This window comes from Mesoplodon bidens (genome assembly GCF_964165515.1).
Source record: "Mesoplodon bidens genome assembly, chromosome: 4".
In the NCBI taxonomy this organism is placed as follows: domain Eukaryota; kingdom Metazoa; phylum Chordata; class Mammalia; order Artiodactyla; family Ziphiidae; genus Mesoplodon; species Mesoplodon bidens.
This window is the reverse complement of record NC_138160.1, coordinates 118,920,994-118,935,332: the sequence shown is the minus strand read 5'-3', so window position 1 is coordinate 118,935,332 and position 14,339 is coordinate 118,920,994. Positions and strand designations below refer to the sequence as shown.

Here is a 14,339-nt window from a genome sequence, read left to right as displayed (position 1 = left end):
AAATATATGCAAAGATCCCAAGCTCATAAATTACCAAGAGAAGCCATGGCTCCTGACTAAACTCTAATACTGAAGCTAAATTAGGTAGGTCTGAATCTTAAACTGGATAGTAAGTACCTAGGTGTTGGTCACATCAGTATCTAAAACTTTCTGTAGACATAAAAATACTTCATAATAAAAGATTAAGTTTTGGGACTTTAAATTATGGTTCTTTCCAACTATTTATAAGAATGGAGACTAGTTTATACAGGTTACTAGTATAATTATCAAAATTGTCTCATAATAATAACACTAAACTAAAATTATGGTTTTAGTCTTTTCCAAAAATGGGCTATAGAAAATGCCATATTCCCTAACTGGGAAAAGTGCATGTGGTCACAATCACTAGATTGATTTTTCCATATGTGTTTTAAGTAACAATTAGCATTATTATTTTAAACAGTTTTTAATCTAAATATTTATGTCAAACAAGTCCTATATTTTAATTTGTTTTTAAAAAATAGTGAGGCTATCCACAGGGGAATGGGCATGACCCACTGCAGGATGTCCAAGGTAGGACAGAGTTAAGAAGGGCACCCCTAGGAGAGAGGGGGACAAAGAATCCTATCTATGTAGGTGGGTCACAGCAATGGGAAGTTGATTACACACAGGGGAATTGATAAAATGATTAAGTACATTAACGGAAGCCAGGTTTTTCACTGTAAGATAAAGGAATACCAATATTGAAAGGAAAAAATACAGGGTGAACCCTATGGTACTGGACTGGAATTAGAGGCACCGGTGTGAACTCATGGTTTTTGATATATAGAGAGAAAAGTAAATCAATACATACACATATTCCCCTAGCTACATCCACTGATTACACTGAGAAAGCCTGGAAACAGTGAGATTCCAAAAGCAATGAGCATACCTAGCATTCAGATCCTGGTTTCTAAATACCATTCACCACTAAAAAGACCAAGGGATCCTTGGAAAAACAGATGATTACAGAGCTAGAGCAGGGAAAGTAGAAGAAAATGCAGGAAACATCTTTTTGTGCCAGAACTTAAAGAAGTGCTCAAATGATGGGGAAAAAAGCAAATTGGGGACAATTTGAGGATTAAAGTAAATGATAATAAATTATTATAACCCACATGAATAAAATAGGAAATCATGAGTCCATACAAATATAAACTTTAAAATGAGTAAGTTAAAATTTTTGAGTAACAGTGTGGCACCCAGACTCCAGGTTGGCTCCCAACGATCCTGAACTCCTAGTATTCACACCCTTGTGCAGTCTTCCCTCCCACACTGTACCAGGGTAATCTGTGAGGCCAACAGAACATGGCAGAAGTGATGGTATGCCTGTCGATTCTGAGATTAGGTTATAAAAGATACTACAGGCTTTCATTTGGATGCTCTATCTCTCTTAGATCACTCTGAGGGAACCCAGCTGCTATGTCTTAAGCACACTCAGGCAGCTCTGAGTGGGAGAAACCCACGTGGGGAGAAAATGAGTCTGTAAGTCCAGCAACCCACAAGGAACTGAGATCCGCCAACAACCACGGAGTGAGCTTGGAAGGAGATCCTCTAGTCTTCAGAGTACTGCAACCCTCGGCAACAGCTTGGCTGCAACCTCAAAAAAGACCCTGAGGGCTTCCCTGGTGGCGCAGTGATTGGGAGTCCGCCTGCCGGTGCAGGGGACGCAGGTTCATGCCCTGGTCCGGGAGGATCCCACATGCCGCGGAGCGGCTGGGCCCGTGGGCCATGGCCGCTGGGCCTGTGCGTCCAGAGCCTGTGCTCCGAGATGGTAGAGGCCACAACAGTGAGAGGCCAGCGTACCGCAAAAAAAAAAAAAAAAAAAAAAAAAAAAGACCCTGAGCCAGAACCACCCAGCTTTAAGCCATTCTTAGATTCCCAATCTTCAGAATCTATGTGATAATGTTTATTGTTCTAAGCAGCTAAGTTTTAGGGTATTTTCTTATGCAGCAATAGATAAAGAGTAAAAACAGAAGAAGTACATATATTCAAAGCATCTCCAGACAAATTATTTACTCATTATAAAAGGAAAAAAGAGTAACTTTACAGTATGAAACCTGGTAGATATCACCTTAATCAAGTGATGGAAGTGAAAATTCTCAGTAATGGGTCAAACTGAAATTGTATACCACCTGACAGGATGGAATGAAAAGAATCCCACCTAAATCATGTACCACTTGATAGGATGTAGAGAGAGACACAGCATTGCTTCTGTGACATTCCTGCCAAAGATGCATGACCCAAATCTAATCACAAGGAAATATCAAAAAAACACAAACTGAGAGACATTCTGCAAAATAACTGGACTCTAATCTTTAAAAGTGTCAAGGTCATAAAGCAACTATACTTTAATTTTAAAAAAGTGTTGAGGTCATGAAGCAAAGGAAAGACTAAGGAATTAAAGAAAACTAGAGATAGATAACTAAATGCAACAAGTAACTATGGACTGGATTCTTTCCTATAAAGGACATTATTGGAACAACTGGCAAAACTTAAAATGGGGTCTGACGATTAGATAGCAGTAGTATCTCAATGGAAATTTCCTAATTTTGATGGTTATACTGCGATTATGTAGCCGAATGTCCATTTTATAAGAAATACACATTAGGGCTTCCCTGGTGGCGCAGTGGTTGGGAGTCCGCCTGCCGATGCAGGGGACACGGGTTCGCGCCCCGGTCCCGGAGGATCCCACGTGCTGCGGAGCGGCTGGGCCCGCGAGCCATGGCCGCGGAGCCTGTGTGTCCGGAGCCTGTGCTCCGCAACGGGAGAGGCCACAGCAGTGAGGGGCCCGCATACAGCAAAAAAAAAAAAAAAAAAAAAAAAAAAAAAAAAAAGAAATACACATTAAAGTATTTGGGGTTGATGAGTCATCATGTTGGCACCTTACTCTGAAATGGTTAAAGAAAAAGATGTTCTAGGTATTGTATTTGCAACTTCCCTGGTAGGTTTGAGATTGTTTCAAAATTTTAGAAAGATAAAAACAAAATCAGAAAAGCCCAAACGTAATTACAGCAGTCACTTTATTAGAATTTGGGGATTAGATGGTATACTGCATTGAATGGTCCCTAAAATGGTATGTGGCACATCTTAATTCCTTGGACCTATAAATGTTACCTTATTTGGAAAAAGGGTCTTTGTAAACATAATTAAATTAAGGATCTTGAGATAAGATCATCTTGGATTACATGGGTGGGCCCTAAGTGTAAGCTCAAGTGTCCTTATAAGAGATAAAAGAGAAGACCACACACAGAGAAGGTAGTGTGAAGATGAAGGCAGAGACTGAAGTGATGCAGCCACAAACCAAGGAATGCTTACAGTCACCAGAAGCTGGAAGAGGCAAGGAAGGATCCTCCCAGAGAGCTTCCAGAGGAAGTGTGGCCCTGCAGGTATGCTGACTTTGGACATTTGTCCTCCAAAACTGTGAGAGAATAGATTTCTGTTGTTTTAAGCCACTCAGTTTTTTGTAATTTATTACAGCAGCCCTACGAAACTAATACAGATGGTATAAATGAGGACATTTAATCTAAAGAAAATCACTCACTCCCATTAGCATACTATTATTTTAAGAAACCTATTTCTAAACTGTTATCACTGCAGCTTCTGTAAAATTCAGCTTTGATTTCAAATGTTTTATCTGCTATATGCCCTTAAAAAGTTGGCAAAGGAGTGCTATCACTTATATAGGCACTGATGTTCTACAAGTGGTGTGGGGACATGCTCAAAGGACAGCAGCAGATACTTCTATTACAAAATTATGTTAAGAGAATTGTTTTCACGTCTAGGCTTACAAAAATATCCCATTTATTGGAAACGTATTAAGATAACAATAGTTAGAACTTTGTTGAAGAAAAAATTTGGAACTCAGTCCCTTTTTCCATTTAGAAATATTCTAAAACATCACTTTACAACATCAGGGTATATTCTTTTCCCTTTTCTTTTTTGGTTGGGGTACCAATGAAGTGAAATGCTAAACAGACACTTAACACTGACACCTAAGATTTCAAGATTCTACCAATTTCATGGGTCAACATTACTGGGCAGTTAAGCCAGTGGTAATTAATATTAAAAACTATCTTTTGGGCTTCCCTGGTGGCACAGTGGTTAAGAATCCACCTGCCAATGCAGGGGACACGGGTTCGAGCCCTGGTCCGGGAAGATCCCACATGCCGCGGAGCAACTAAGCCCATGTGCCACAACTACTGAGCCTGCGCTCTAGAGCCCATGAGCCACAACTACTGAGCCTGCGTGCCACAACTACTGAAGCCCATGCGCCTAGAGCCCGTGCTCCGCAACAAGAGAAGCCACCGCAATGGGAAGCCCGCGCACCACAACGAAGAGTAGCCCCTGCTCACTGTAACTAGAGAAAGCCTGCGTGCAGCAATGAAGACCCAACACAGCCAAAAATAAATAAATTAAATAAATAAATTTTAAAAAACCCAAAAAACAAAAAACTATCTTTTATGTGGTCCATATTTTCTTTCTACGCATCCCCCACAGGCTTGCAGGGTATGTGACACTATCCTCATTCTATAGGCAAGGAAGCTGAGGCCAAAGAAAGATCAGTGAAGTAACTTGCTTAAGGCCACAGGGTTAGAACATGACTCAGTAGGCATGTTGCTCCAAAATCCTACTATTTTTTTTCACTATACCACTTGCTGTTGACATTCATTAAATGTTGCTGGCAAAAACTGAATGCCTACTATGCATCAGGTACTGAGAATATAAGAGTAAGACAGGGACTTTGCCCAGAAGAGTTCAGTCTAGAGGGGATAATAATCAATCATGTCTGCATACTAAGAAACGGTTTTACAGCAGAACCCTACTGCCTGCATGCCTGGGGCATGTTTCACAGAGAAGGGGTCTGTTGGATCTCCAAGGATGAAGAAAGAATTCAGGAGGAGGGGATGGGTTGAGAAGGCATAAGGAAAAGCACAAAGACTAAAGGAAAATAATTCTGAGAAAGATCAATTAGAACTGTTTCAATTATATTAATCTTTCTCATGAGACACTAACATGTATTACAGAAATAAAGATGGCAATATTTTTGTCCTAAATTTTATCTACTTTTAATACGTCTTTAAGAAATACTACATACTTCCACGAATTTAAAGCAATAATTTGCCTCAAGAAATCTGCACACCACAAAGCAAATTATATCTGTGTTCCGATGCATAGACAGCATTTAACCATGGGTATTACCTGACTTCAGAGAACTATCCTGTTTATTATCATAATTCACTATATATTTGAGAAGTTATTTAATCAAAGCTTATTGAATACTAAATATTTCTACATTCCCCATGGACTTATAGCTAGAATATGGAAGTTTTTTTTTGTTTTTTGGGGTTTTTTTTGTGGTACGCGGGCCTCTCACTGTTGTGGCCTCTCCCGTTGCGAAGCACAGGCTCCGGACGCGCAGGCTCAGCGGCCACGGCTCACGGGCCTAGCTGCTCCAAGGCATGTGGGATCCTCCCAGACTGGGGCACAAACCCGTGTCTCCTGCATCAGCAGGCGGACTCTCAACCACTGCGCCACCACGGAAGCCCCATGGAAATTTTAAATGAAAAGCTGAGTCCTTTGATTCTTAAGCCTGAAAAACCAGATTATTTTAAAATAAACATGAGCAAAGCATATACTTTTTTTTAAATTAGGTGATCTGTCTGTCCATGAGACAATTAATAATTGGTAGTAGCCTAACTGCATGAATATTGCAAAACATGCAGTTTTAATTCTTTTTTTTGCTGCAGTGCACCTCCCTGAAACAAATTTTCACATTATACTATAATGAAAACAATACAGAGTAACACATCGTTTTTTTCTTTTGGCCATGCCACACGGCTTGTGGGATCTTAGTTCCCTAACCAGGGATCAAACCCAGGCCCTCAGCAGTAAAGCGTGGAGTCCTAACCACTGGACCGCCAGGGAATTCCCAAGAGTAACACATTTAATGCAGCACCTGATGAGGATCCCTTTCATTTTCTTAAAATACTATTCTTTAGGTGTTTGTTACTTTATAGCAAAATGACAATGAATAATGTTTCATCCTAATATTTTTTTTTTTTTTTTTTTTTTTTGCTGTACGCGGGCCTCTCACTGCTGTGGCCTCTCCCGTTGCGGAGCACAGGCTCCGGACACACAGGCTCCGCGGCCATGGCTCGCGGGCCCAGCCGCTCCGCGGCATGTGGGATCTTCCGGGATAGGGGCACGAACCCGTGTCCCCTGCATCGGCAGGCGGACTCTCAACCACTGCGCCACCAGGGAAGCCCCCATCCTAATATATTTTGTTTTTAAGTAATTTACCTATTTTTGTGCTTGTGATATTATATATTGATTATGTTAATTAGCTTTCCTAATTGACAGCCATTTGTGCTGTCAATTTTAATCCAAGTGTGCATTATTTCATGAACTTTTGTTTGTATCCATAAATAATACTAGTTTGAAAAGTGTTCTAATAACGTTAGGAAATACTAACGTTATTAGAACACTAGATATGAGAAAGGAGGAGAAAATTTATCAAATTTTAAGTTAAGGGAAATGAGTAATAATGTGAGTAATAATCACACTAAGTGTTACAAAACTGAGGTATCCATTGAATTTGGCAATTAAGTTATCAACAGTGACCTTACTGAACAGTCCCAGAACAGTGAACAGACACTATTCTGTCAAGAATTTTGGCACTGAAATGCCAGAGATGAAAGGGATAAAGAGGAGGAAGGAAAGGAATCAGCTCTAGGGGAGAGGAGAGCTTAAAAGTTTTTTTTTGTTTGTTTGTTTTTAAGGATGAGGAAATTCTTAGATAAGTTTGGATGCTTAGAAGAGTCAGAGAAGAGGTTAGAACTAGGAGAGCAGGGACAATTACTAGAGAGCAAGGACCTGGCAAAAAGAATAGGATGAAAAGTAAAAGTTAGCTTGCAATGGGTAAAGTATAGCTTCTTCAGAGACAAAAGGGAAGAAGAGCAATGACTAAGGTATACTTGGAGCAATGCCTGGCTCCAGAGTCAAGATCGAATGCATTTGAATCCTGGCTTTTCCTATCACAGCCATATAATCATAGGCAAGTTTGTTTCTTCTCCAAATCTCCATTTTCTCTTCTAACCTAGGGAGAACAGAATTTTCATAGGGTTGTTCAGAAGATTCAGTCATTCTGATACAGAGTGAGTACTCTATAAAGATGGTAGCTGTGGTGTTTGGTTTTTCTCTTTCTTTTTAAAGGCCTCAAAGGAAATTTGAAAGAATTTACACAGATTTCTATTTCCTCCACAGAATAGGTAATTGGGTCACCTACTGAGATTAAAACAGAATGTTTAAGGAGACGGGACAGTGATTCTTAGTCTTTTGGAGAGATTAAAAAACCCATTTGAGGGCTTCCCTGGTGGCGCAGTGGTTGAGAGTCCGCCTGCCGATGCAGGGAACGCGGGTTCGTGCCCCGGTCCAGGAAGATCCCACATGCCGCGGAGCGGCTGGGCCCGTGAGCCATGGCCGCTGAGCCTGAGCATCCGGAGCCTGTGCCCCGCAACGGGAGAGGCCACAACAGTGAGAGGCCCGCGTACCGCAAAAAAAAAAAAAAAAAAAAAAAACCCATTTGACTATGATGAAAGATATATGGAGGACAGAACATCCAAAATTTGCATAGTTTCTTATTTTTCTGCTTTTTTTTTTTTTTTTTTTTTTTTTTCTTTTTGCGGTATGCGGGCCTCTCACTGCTGTGGCCTCTCCCGTTGCGGAGCACAGGCTCCGGATGCGCAGGCCCAGCGGCCATGGCTCACGGGCCCAGCCGCTCCGCGGCATATGGGATCCTCCCAGACCGGGGCACGAACCCGTATCCCCTGCATCGGCAGGCGGACTCTCAACCACTGCGCCACCAGGGAGGCCCTTTTCTGCTTTTTGGAATTAAAATATTGAAACCTGCTCCCTCCCCCCAAAAAATCTACATAGTTTTGGGGCTTCCCTGGTGGCGCAGTGGTTGAGAGTCCGCCTGCCGATGCAGGGGACACGGGTTCGTGCCCCGGTCCGGGAGGATCCCACATGCCGCGGAGCGGCTGGGCCCGTGAGCCATGGCCGCTGGGCCTGCGCGTCCGGAGCCTGTGCTCCACAACGGGAGAGGCCACAACAGTGAGAGGCCCGCGTACCGCAAAAAAAAAAAAAAAAAAAAAAATCTACATAGTTTTAAGGGAATTCATAGACACCTCTCCAACAATAAGAAGAGATGTTGAGGAAAATATCTGCTTCCAGGGCACAGTTTAAATATCCAATTGTGCAAACAAAAGAAAAAGATTGCATCCTCTGGATTTACATACCTAACGACTACGTACGAGTATAGGGCCTGCCAGAAAAGACACTGGGCACAGTCAAAAAATCCAGGTTCTTTATCCAGCCCTACTAAGTCACATGGCCTTTTCAGACAGTAGCTCTGAGAGGTGATGCAGTGCTAAAATTTTATGATTCTATTACTTCAAATCTCACTTGACTGTGCAGACAAAAGAACAAATGGTACTTTATTTCCTATGTCATAGTTTAACATGATTTTGAAGGTTAGTCTGGGAACCTAACCACCAAAATTTTATTTCTACAGAAAAAACAAGTGTGCGCCTTCATTTCTGGGATGAGGCTGCAGAGGTTGCTGGCAGCATCAGGCATGAGTCAGGTATTCCTATCCTGGGAACTGCCTAGGATATTTTAGCAGCCCTCTCTCTCTCTGGACTAAAATATCCAGAATTGGACTTTGTCAAAACTTTCTCCTTGTCAGTCAGCAGTACAGTAATACACACGGGGAGACTTTAAAAAAAAACCCTAGATTTATTAAGTTAATGACTGTTTAAATTACATTTAAATAGCAACCCAGAAGACCCAAAGAAAGTTTCTCAATTCAATGAACCTTTGTGAAACAAAGAATCCTTTTCTAAAGGAAAAAAAAAAAAATCTTCCCTGAGATTTCAAGAAGCTTATCTTTTGGAGTAAGAAGGTATGTCTGGGGCTTCCCTGGTGGCGCAGTGGTTGAGAATCCGCCTGCCAATGGAGGGGACACAGGTTCGAGCCCTGGTCTGGGAAGATCCCACATGCTGTGGAGCAACTAAGCCCATGCACCACAACTACTGAGCCTGTGCTCTAGAGCTCGCAAGCCACAACAACTGAGCCCGTGTGCCACAACTACTGAAGCCCGCACTCCTAGAGCCTGTGCTCTGCAACAAGAAGCCACCGCAATGAGAAGTCCATGCACCACAAGAAAGAGTAGCCCCCACTTGCCGCAACTAGAGAAAAGCCTGTGCGCAGCAACGAAGACCCAACACAGCCAAATAAATGAATGAATGAATGAATGAATGAATGGATGTCTGCTTTCCAAGATAAAACTAATTCAAACAGTCATCTTCTGTCAACCATTTATTATACTGAAGTTCCAAATACTCAAGACTATTTGCTAATTTGTTCAATCATTTTGACTGGAATTCACTGGATCCTTACCTCTGATAAGATTAATGCAATGTATGATATCACATTTCTAGTACAGTATTTTAAAATAATCTTAAAATAAAATTAGTACTGTTACAACTCCTTTCCCATATCCTTAAAAACCACCCTTTGGTAACTGGCAATCTTAGACATTTTGAAAGTATGTAGTCTACAGAAAGATGATTCATAACGTGAAACAGGATGAATGAAGTTAAGATGTAAACTTCTACCATGGGATCAATGCATCTACTAAATTGGCTCTTCCTATGACCATAACCATACAAAACTTCACCAAAGAAGTTAATTAGAAGTTTACAAAAAACTACTGATACTTAATTGTACCCATTTACATAAAACAATACTTTGACACTTTTAAAAAGAAAAAGTATGGTTTAAATGATTTAATCCTTACACTCCTGGTTACTTGCTGAACCTCAATCTTCAGTTATTTTTAATTCATATATTAAACTGGTGCCTACCAATCTACAAAAAAAGTGTGGTGGTATCTTTTGGTTTTGTTGTTGTTTTTAATTTGAATTGGCTGCCAAAAATCTGGATTTGTGGCTTCCCTTAAAAAAAAAAATCTGGCAACTTTGGGCACAGATCCTGGCAATAGCAACATTTGGAGGGAGCTGAATAGCAGCTGCCCTCTTCTAATAGCACATGCAATTTCTAGCTCCCTCCAATTCTCTTTGCTCACTTTGGTCACCTGCCTAGCCATCAGAGTTTGAAATCTTTATTTTACTGGAAAATTGACTGACTGGGCTTTTCAGGGGCCTTAAGACCTTTAATCATAGAAATACAGTAAATCAAGTGATAGTCCTGGCATTAAAGCTATGTATTCCAAATGTTAACTATAACTAGCACGACACCATTAAAATGTACAAGGCACTATCATTAAGAGCTTTTTAGTATCTTAACTTTGGTCTGTCTTCAATTCTTCAAAGAATCATGATATTCAGCCTTTTACTCTTCCTCAAAATAAAGAAATTAACCTTGTATTTCAATATTATGGCACGCTAAGAGCAACAAAAAGCTTCCTGCATCTGTATAACAAAGGTAAAGAAGAAAAACAGGAAGCAAGTAAAAAAAGGTCTCTGATCAGTCAGACCACACAGTTCACAGAACACATGAAGCCCTCTTCACTCAGAGCCTACTGGATCTTATTTTAGACATAATTTTAATAAGCTCAGTGATCTGGTTTCCCAGCCCACAACAGATGAGATGCAGCCAACTGGAAAAGGGTTGGGGGTGGTGCTGCTAGAGGCAGACACTCAAAGCATCAAAATCAAAGCTGAAGACTGATAATGTCAGCAGAAAACCTCAAAACGTAGCAGGCTGGGGCCATTTGGTGTAGATACGAACAATCCCAAAGGGTCCCAATCCCTGCACAGAACTACAATGGATGTTCAAAATGAAACCTCTTTGGTAAACTCTGTTAAAGCATCGGTCAGTTGACCTTAAAGTATATATCAAAATAAAGTCCACCAAAAGCTTTTTGCAAAAAAGTCATGGCATTTAAAGGACTGTCAGATTCACAGAACACTATTTCCCTCTGTCAATGAAACACAAGATACTGAATTCCTGAAGATGCCACATGTCAAAAGTATTTGTTCTTAATAAAATTTTATTAGAACCCAGATGCAGTAGTTCATGATATCTGAAGTTGAGAGGTATTTAAGCAGAACTATTTTCTCAGAGAATAGTAACTGGGAAGGTTCAAGACCAAGATCAATTATGTAAGCCATGTCTGTCTTTGGGGGATTCCATCACAGATACATTACTAGGGCTGAGGGTGACATAGGACTGGTCTTATCCAAGTCTGCATTCAATTTAAAATTGGTGTCATACAAAAAGTTAGGGGAAAAAAATCTCCATTTTGTTTTCACAATCTTATTGACTATGACTAGTATGTACACCAAAAATAATTTTTATTTTTCTAATCCCTGGCAGTCTCAGAAGTTGAGCCATACTTTGAGGATGGCTCTAGGTTATAAACCAGGTGAAAAAAGGTTAATACTGAGTTTTAAAAGTTCAAATTATCATTGTCTACACTTGATTTTCCTTATTAAAATTTTAATAAGGGCATCTTTTAGAGAAAATCTAGAGAACATGTAGTATTCAAAAGAAATCATATTATTGGAGGCAAGGATATTAGAAGATTAAAATGCATATTTTGAGTGCTATTTCCTTCTCTGAAAAAACCTCCATAACATACATATCAGAGTAGAGATTAAAGGCTACATTTCTTGATCTGTAAGTGATCACACATTATACTCACTCTTCTTCAGGTTTTAAAAATAAGGCCACAATCTCCCACACATATAATCTCAAACTGATAACTTCTCAATGAGTCTTCAAAATCTCCTAACTCCTTAAAGCCTTAAAAATGCATATGTATTATTTACTTGGAAGACCTGTCCTCAGTGTGCTCCTGTCCCTTAAATGGTTAAGAGATCTTTACTTAAAGTTCAAGCTTCTTTTAACAAATAACCTGCTTCATTTTAGTAGATTTACTCTGTCTAAAGTCTGCCCTTTTTCATTTGATAGAAATCAAAGTCAAAAGAAGTTGGTGAGGATCTAACCTAATTTACAGTAACCATTGGGATTAATTCCACATTAAAGGTCTTTGATCAAGAATGAAACGAAGACAAGCTGCTGAGCTGAGGTGTTTAAACTGACCAAACCTGCATTTGCACTGAGTTTAAGGCAAGGTGAAAACTGGTTCTCTTCCCCTTGCATCTCTATCCCATCCTTTAGGATGGATAATCCCAGGATCTACTTCTTACGGGCTAGAGGTTTAATACAGCCTCTCCAAGTAGCCATGTGAAACACCAAACAAAAATCACCAGTGCCGCTTCCCCACTTCTGAGAAGAAGAAGGAAAAAAAGATAGTGAGAGGTAATAGGAGGTTACAATATTAGAGGGAAGGGGAAAAACTCTAAACTTTAAGCTAAGCCTATACTCCAGAAGCAATATTAGAAAAACCTCCGTAGAGGCAACTACAATTAAATAACCCTTTATCCTAAAGGGCAAAGAAATCCTTCCTAATGGAAAAAGGTAGCAAAATACCTTCTACATTAAAAGGATCTCCCTGAACATATCACCTAATTTAAGCGTTAAAATCCATTTTGCGAAGAGAATGTAAAAGGAAACTTTATGAAATTCTCTCCAGTGGTTTTCAATGTTCAGGTTTCTACCTCTACCCTTGACAATTTAACAGCTTTTCTATTAAATCCATTCCTGCAAACTGAAGTGTCAGTTTCTGACTACATTTGGCAACCTCAAGGACTAAAACGCTTCTTCCTCCACTTCCCTCCTGCCTCATAAAAGTCATGTTTATTTCCTCCTGAACTTCCTACTCTTAACAGTTTCTGGACGAGTTAAGTGGACCGAAGCGTGCGGCCGCTAAGAGGCAAGTGAACTCCAGAAATATTTGTGAATCGGACAAAAAGGCTTCCTCAGTCTGCCTGAGATACGGGCCCCAAGCTCAAGCGGTTCTGTGGAGGGAACCTAGGCAGGTGGAGGTAGGGGTTTTATGGGCAGAGATGGGGCATATAGAGCCCTTTCGACCTCCGTCGATGGGGCCGCCCAACGCCCCAGTCCCAGCACCCCCTCCCGGCACGGCCGGACAATGGCCCTCTGGCACAGCAGTCTCAGGCCGGGGAGAGGCCCTGGGACTCCATACCACGCGGGGCCTAGAGAGGAGGCCGGGAAGGAACGCTGAGCCGGCGAACATACCTCCGGCCTAAGCGCGGGCAGCGCGCCCGGGCCTCCATGGGCGCCATCACTGGGAGTGGGGTGTGAAGGCAGCCCGGCCGGGGCATCGCCGGCAGCCGGGTCCAAAGAAGCTGCGAGCCCGGCGGAGGCGACGGCGGGAAATGCAGGCCGCAGCCTGCTCAGCCGACCCGCCCGGCAGCCCGACCCGCCACAGCCGACCTCTGGCCGCTTACCTTGTGGATTCTCTTCAGAGCCATCGTGGGAGGCAGGTGGAGGCGGCCCCCGGGGCGGGAACAGGGGCAGGGGAGGGACGGGGAAGGGATGAGGGGGCGCGAGGCCGCCTCGGTGATCGCGGGTCGGCCGGAGAAGATGGGGGGCTCCGGAGCGCGGGTCCGGCGGGACGGACTTGGGGCCGTGGCCCACTCGGCTCCTGAGCCTGCCGCAGGGGTCACCGCATCACCCGGCGGCGGCCCCTTTATGCGCTGCCGCCCGAGCCGCCGCCGCCGCCACCGCGGTAGCTGCCTCTTCCTTCTAGGCTCAGCGCCGCCTCCTCAGCCGCCGCGGATCCCTCCGCCAGGGAGCAAGAACCCAGGCCTCGGGCTCGGCCGGCGCCTCTGGGTCGGACGGTCGGAGGGACTGCTTGCTGCAGGTGGACCGAGGGACGCGCGGGCGGGCGGCGCCGCCGGGGTGGGGCAGGCGGAGCGCGGGGTGGGCCCAGGCCGAGGGGCAGGTCGGGAGAGCGGGGATTGGCGGGCCGGTGAGGGAGGGCTGGGCCGCGCCGGCGGCGGAGGGATACGGGCCGCCCCTGTGAGTACCTTACGCGCTGTCGCCGTCGCCGCCACGGCCGCCGAGACGATGACGCCGCGAAGCGCTAGGAGGAGATCTCGCGATATCTGTGGTGCGGGTCGCAGAAGCTCGCTTGCTCGCTCGCTCGCTACGACCCTTGAGTCCCTTACCTGTGGTCCCTCATTCGCGTGACATCTGAGATCAATAAACGTTAAAAGCGAATGTTATTCATATCACCCTACCATCCCCAGAGCATAGACGGACCCGGGAAGAGCACTTTGGTCCATTGCAATGTTCCTGAAGGAGGAAGGGACTTGTCCAAGGTCACACAGCTCCACAGTGGCAAAGCTGGGACTTCCCTAAGTCGA

At 43.1% G+C, this 14,339-nt stretch overlaps 1 protein-coding gene across 5 annotated transcripts in view; it reads right to left on the bottom strand.

Moving 5' to 3' along the window:
• Nucleotides 1-13,540, bottom strand: part of UBE2D2 (ubiquitin conjugating enzyme E2 D2) — a 60,698-nt gene extending 47,158 nt beyond the window's left edge. Inside the window, exon 1 of one of the 5 annotated variants that reach the window (XM_081230493.1) lies at nt 13,419-13,540. In XM_081230493.1, coding sequence (XP_081086619.1) covers nt 13,419-13,442 — 24 coding nt within the window. In that variant the 5' untranslated portion in view covers nt 13,443-13,540. Of the gene's footprint in view, nt 1-3,333; nt 4,644-13,418 lie in introns of those variants that run through there. The other 4 variants (XM_081230490.1, XM_081230489.1, XM_081230491.1 and 1 more) reach the window with 4 other exon arrangements.
• Nucleotides 13,541-14,339: the final 799 nt, after the last annotated feature.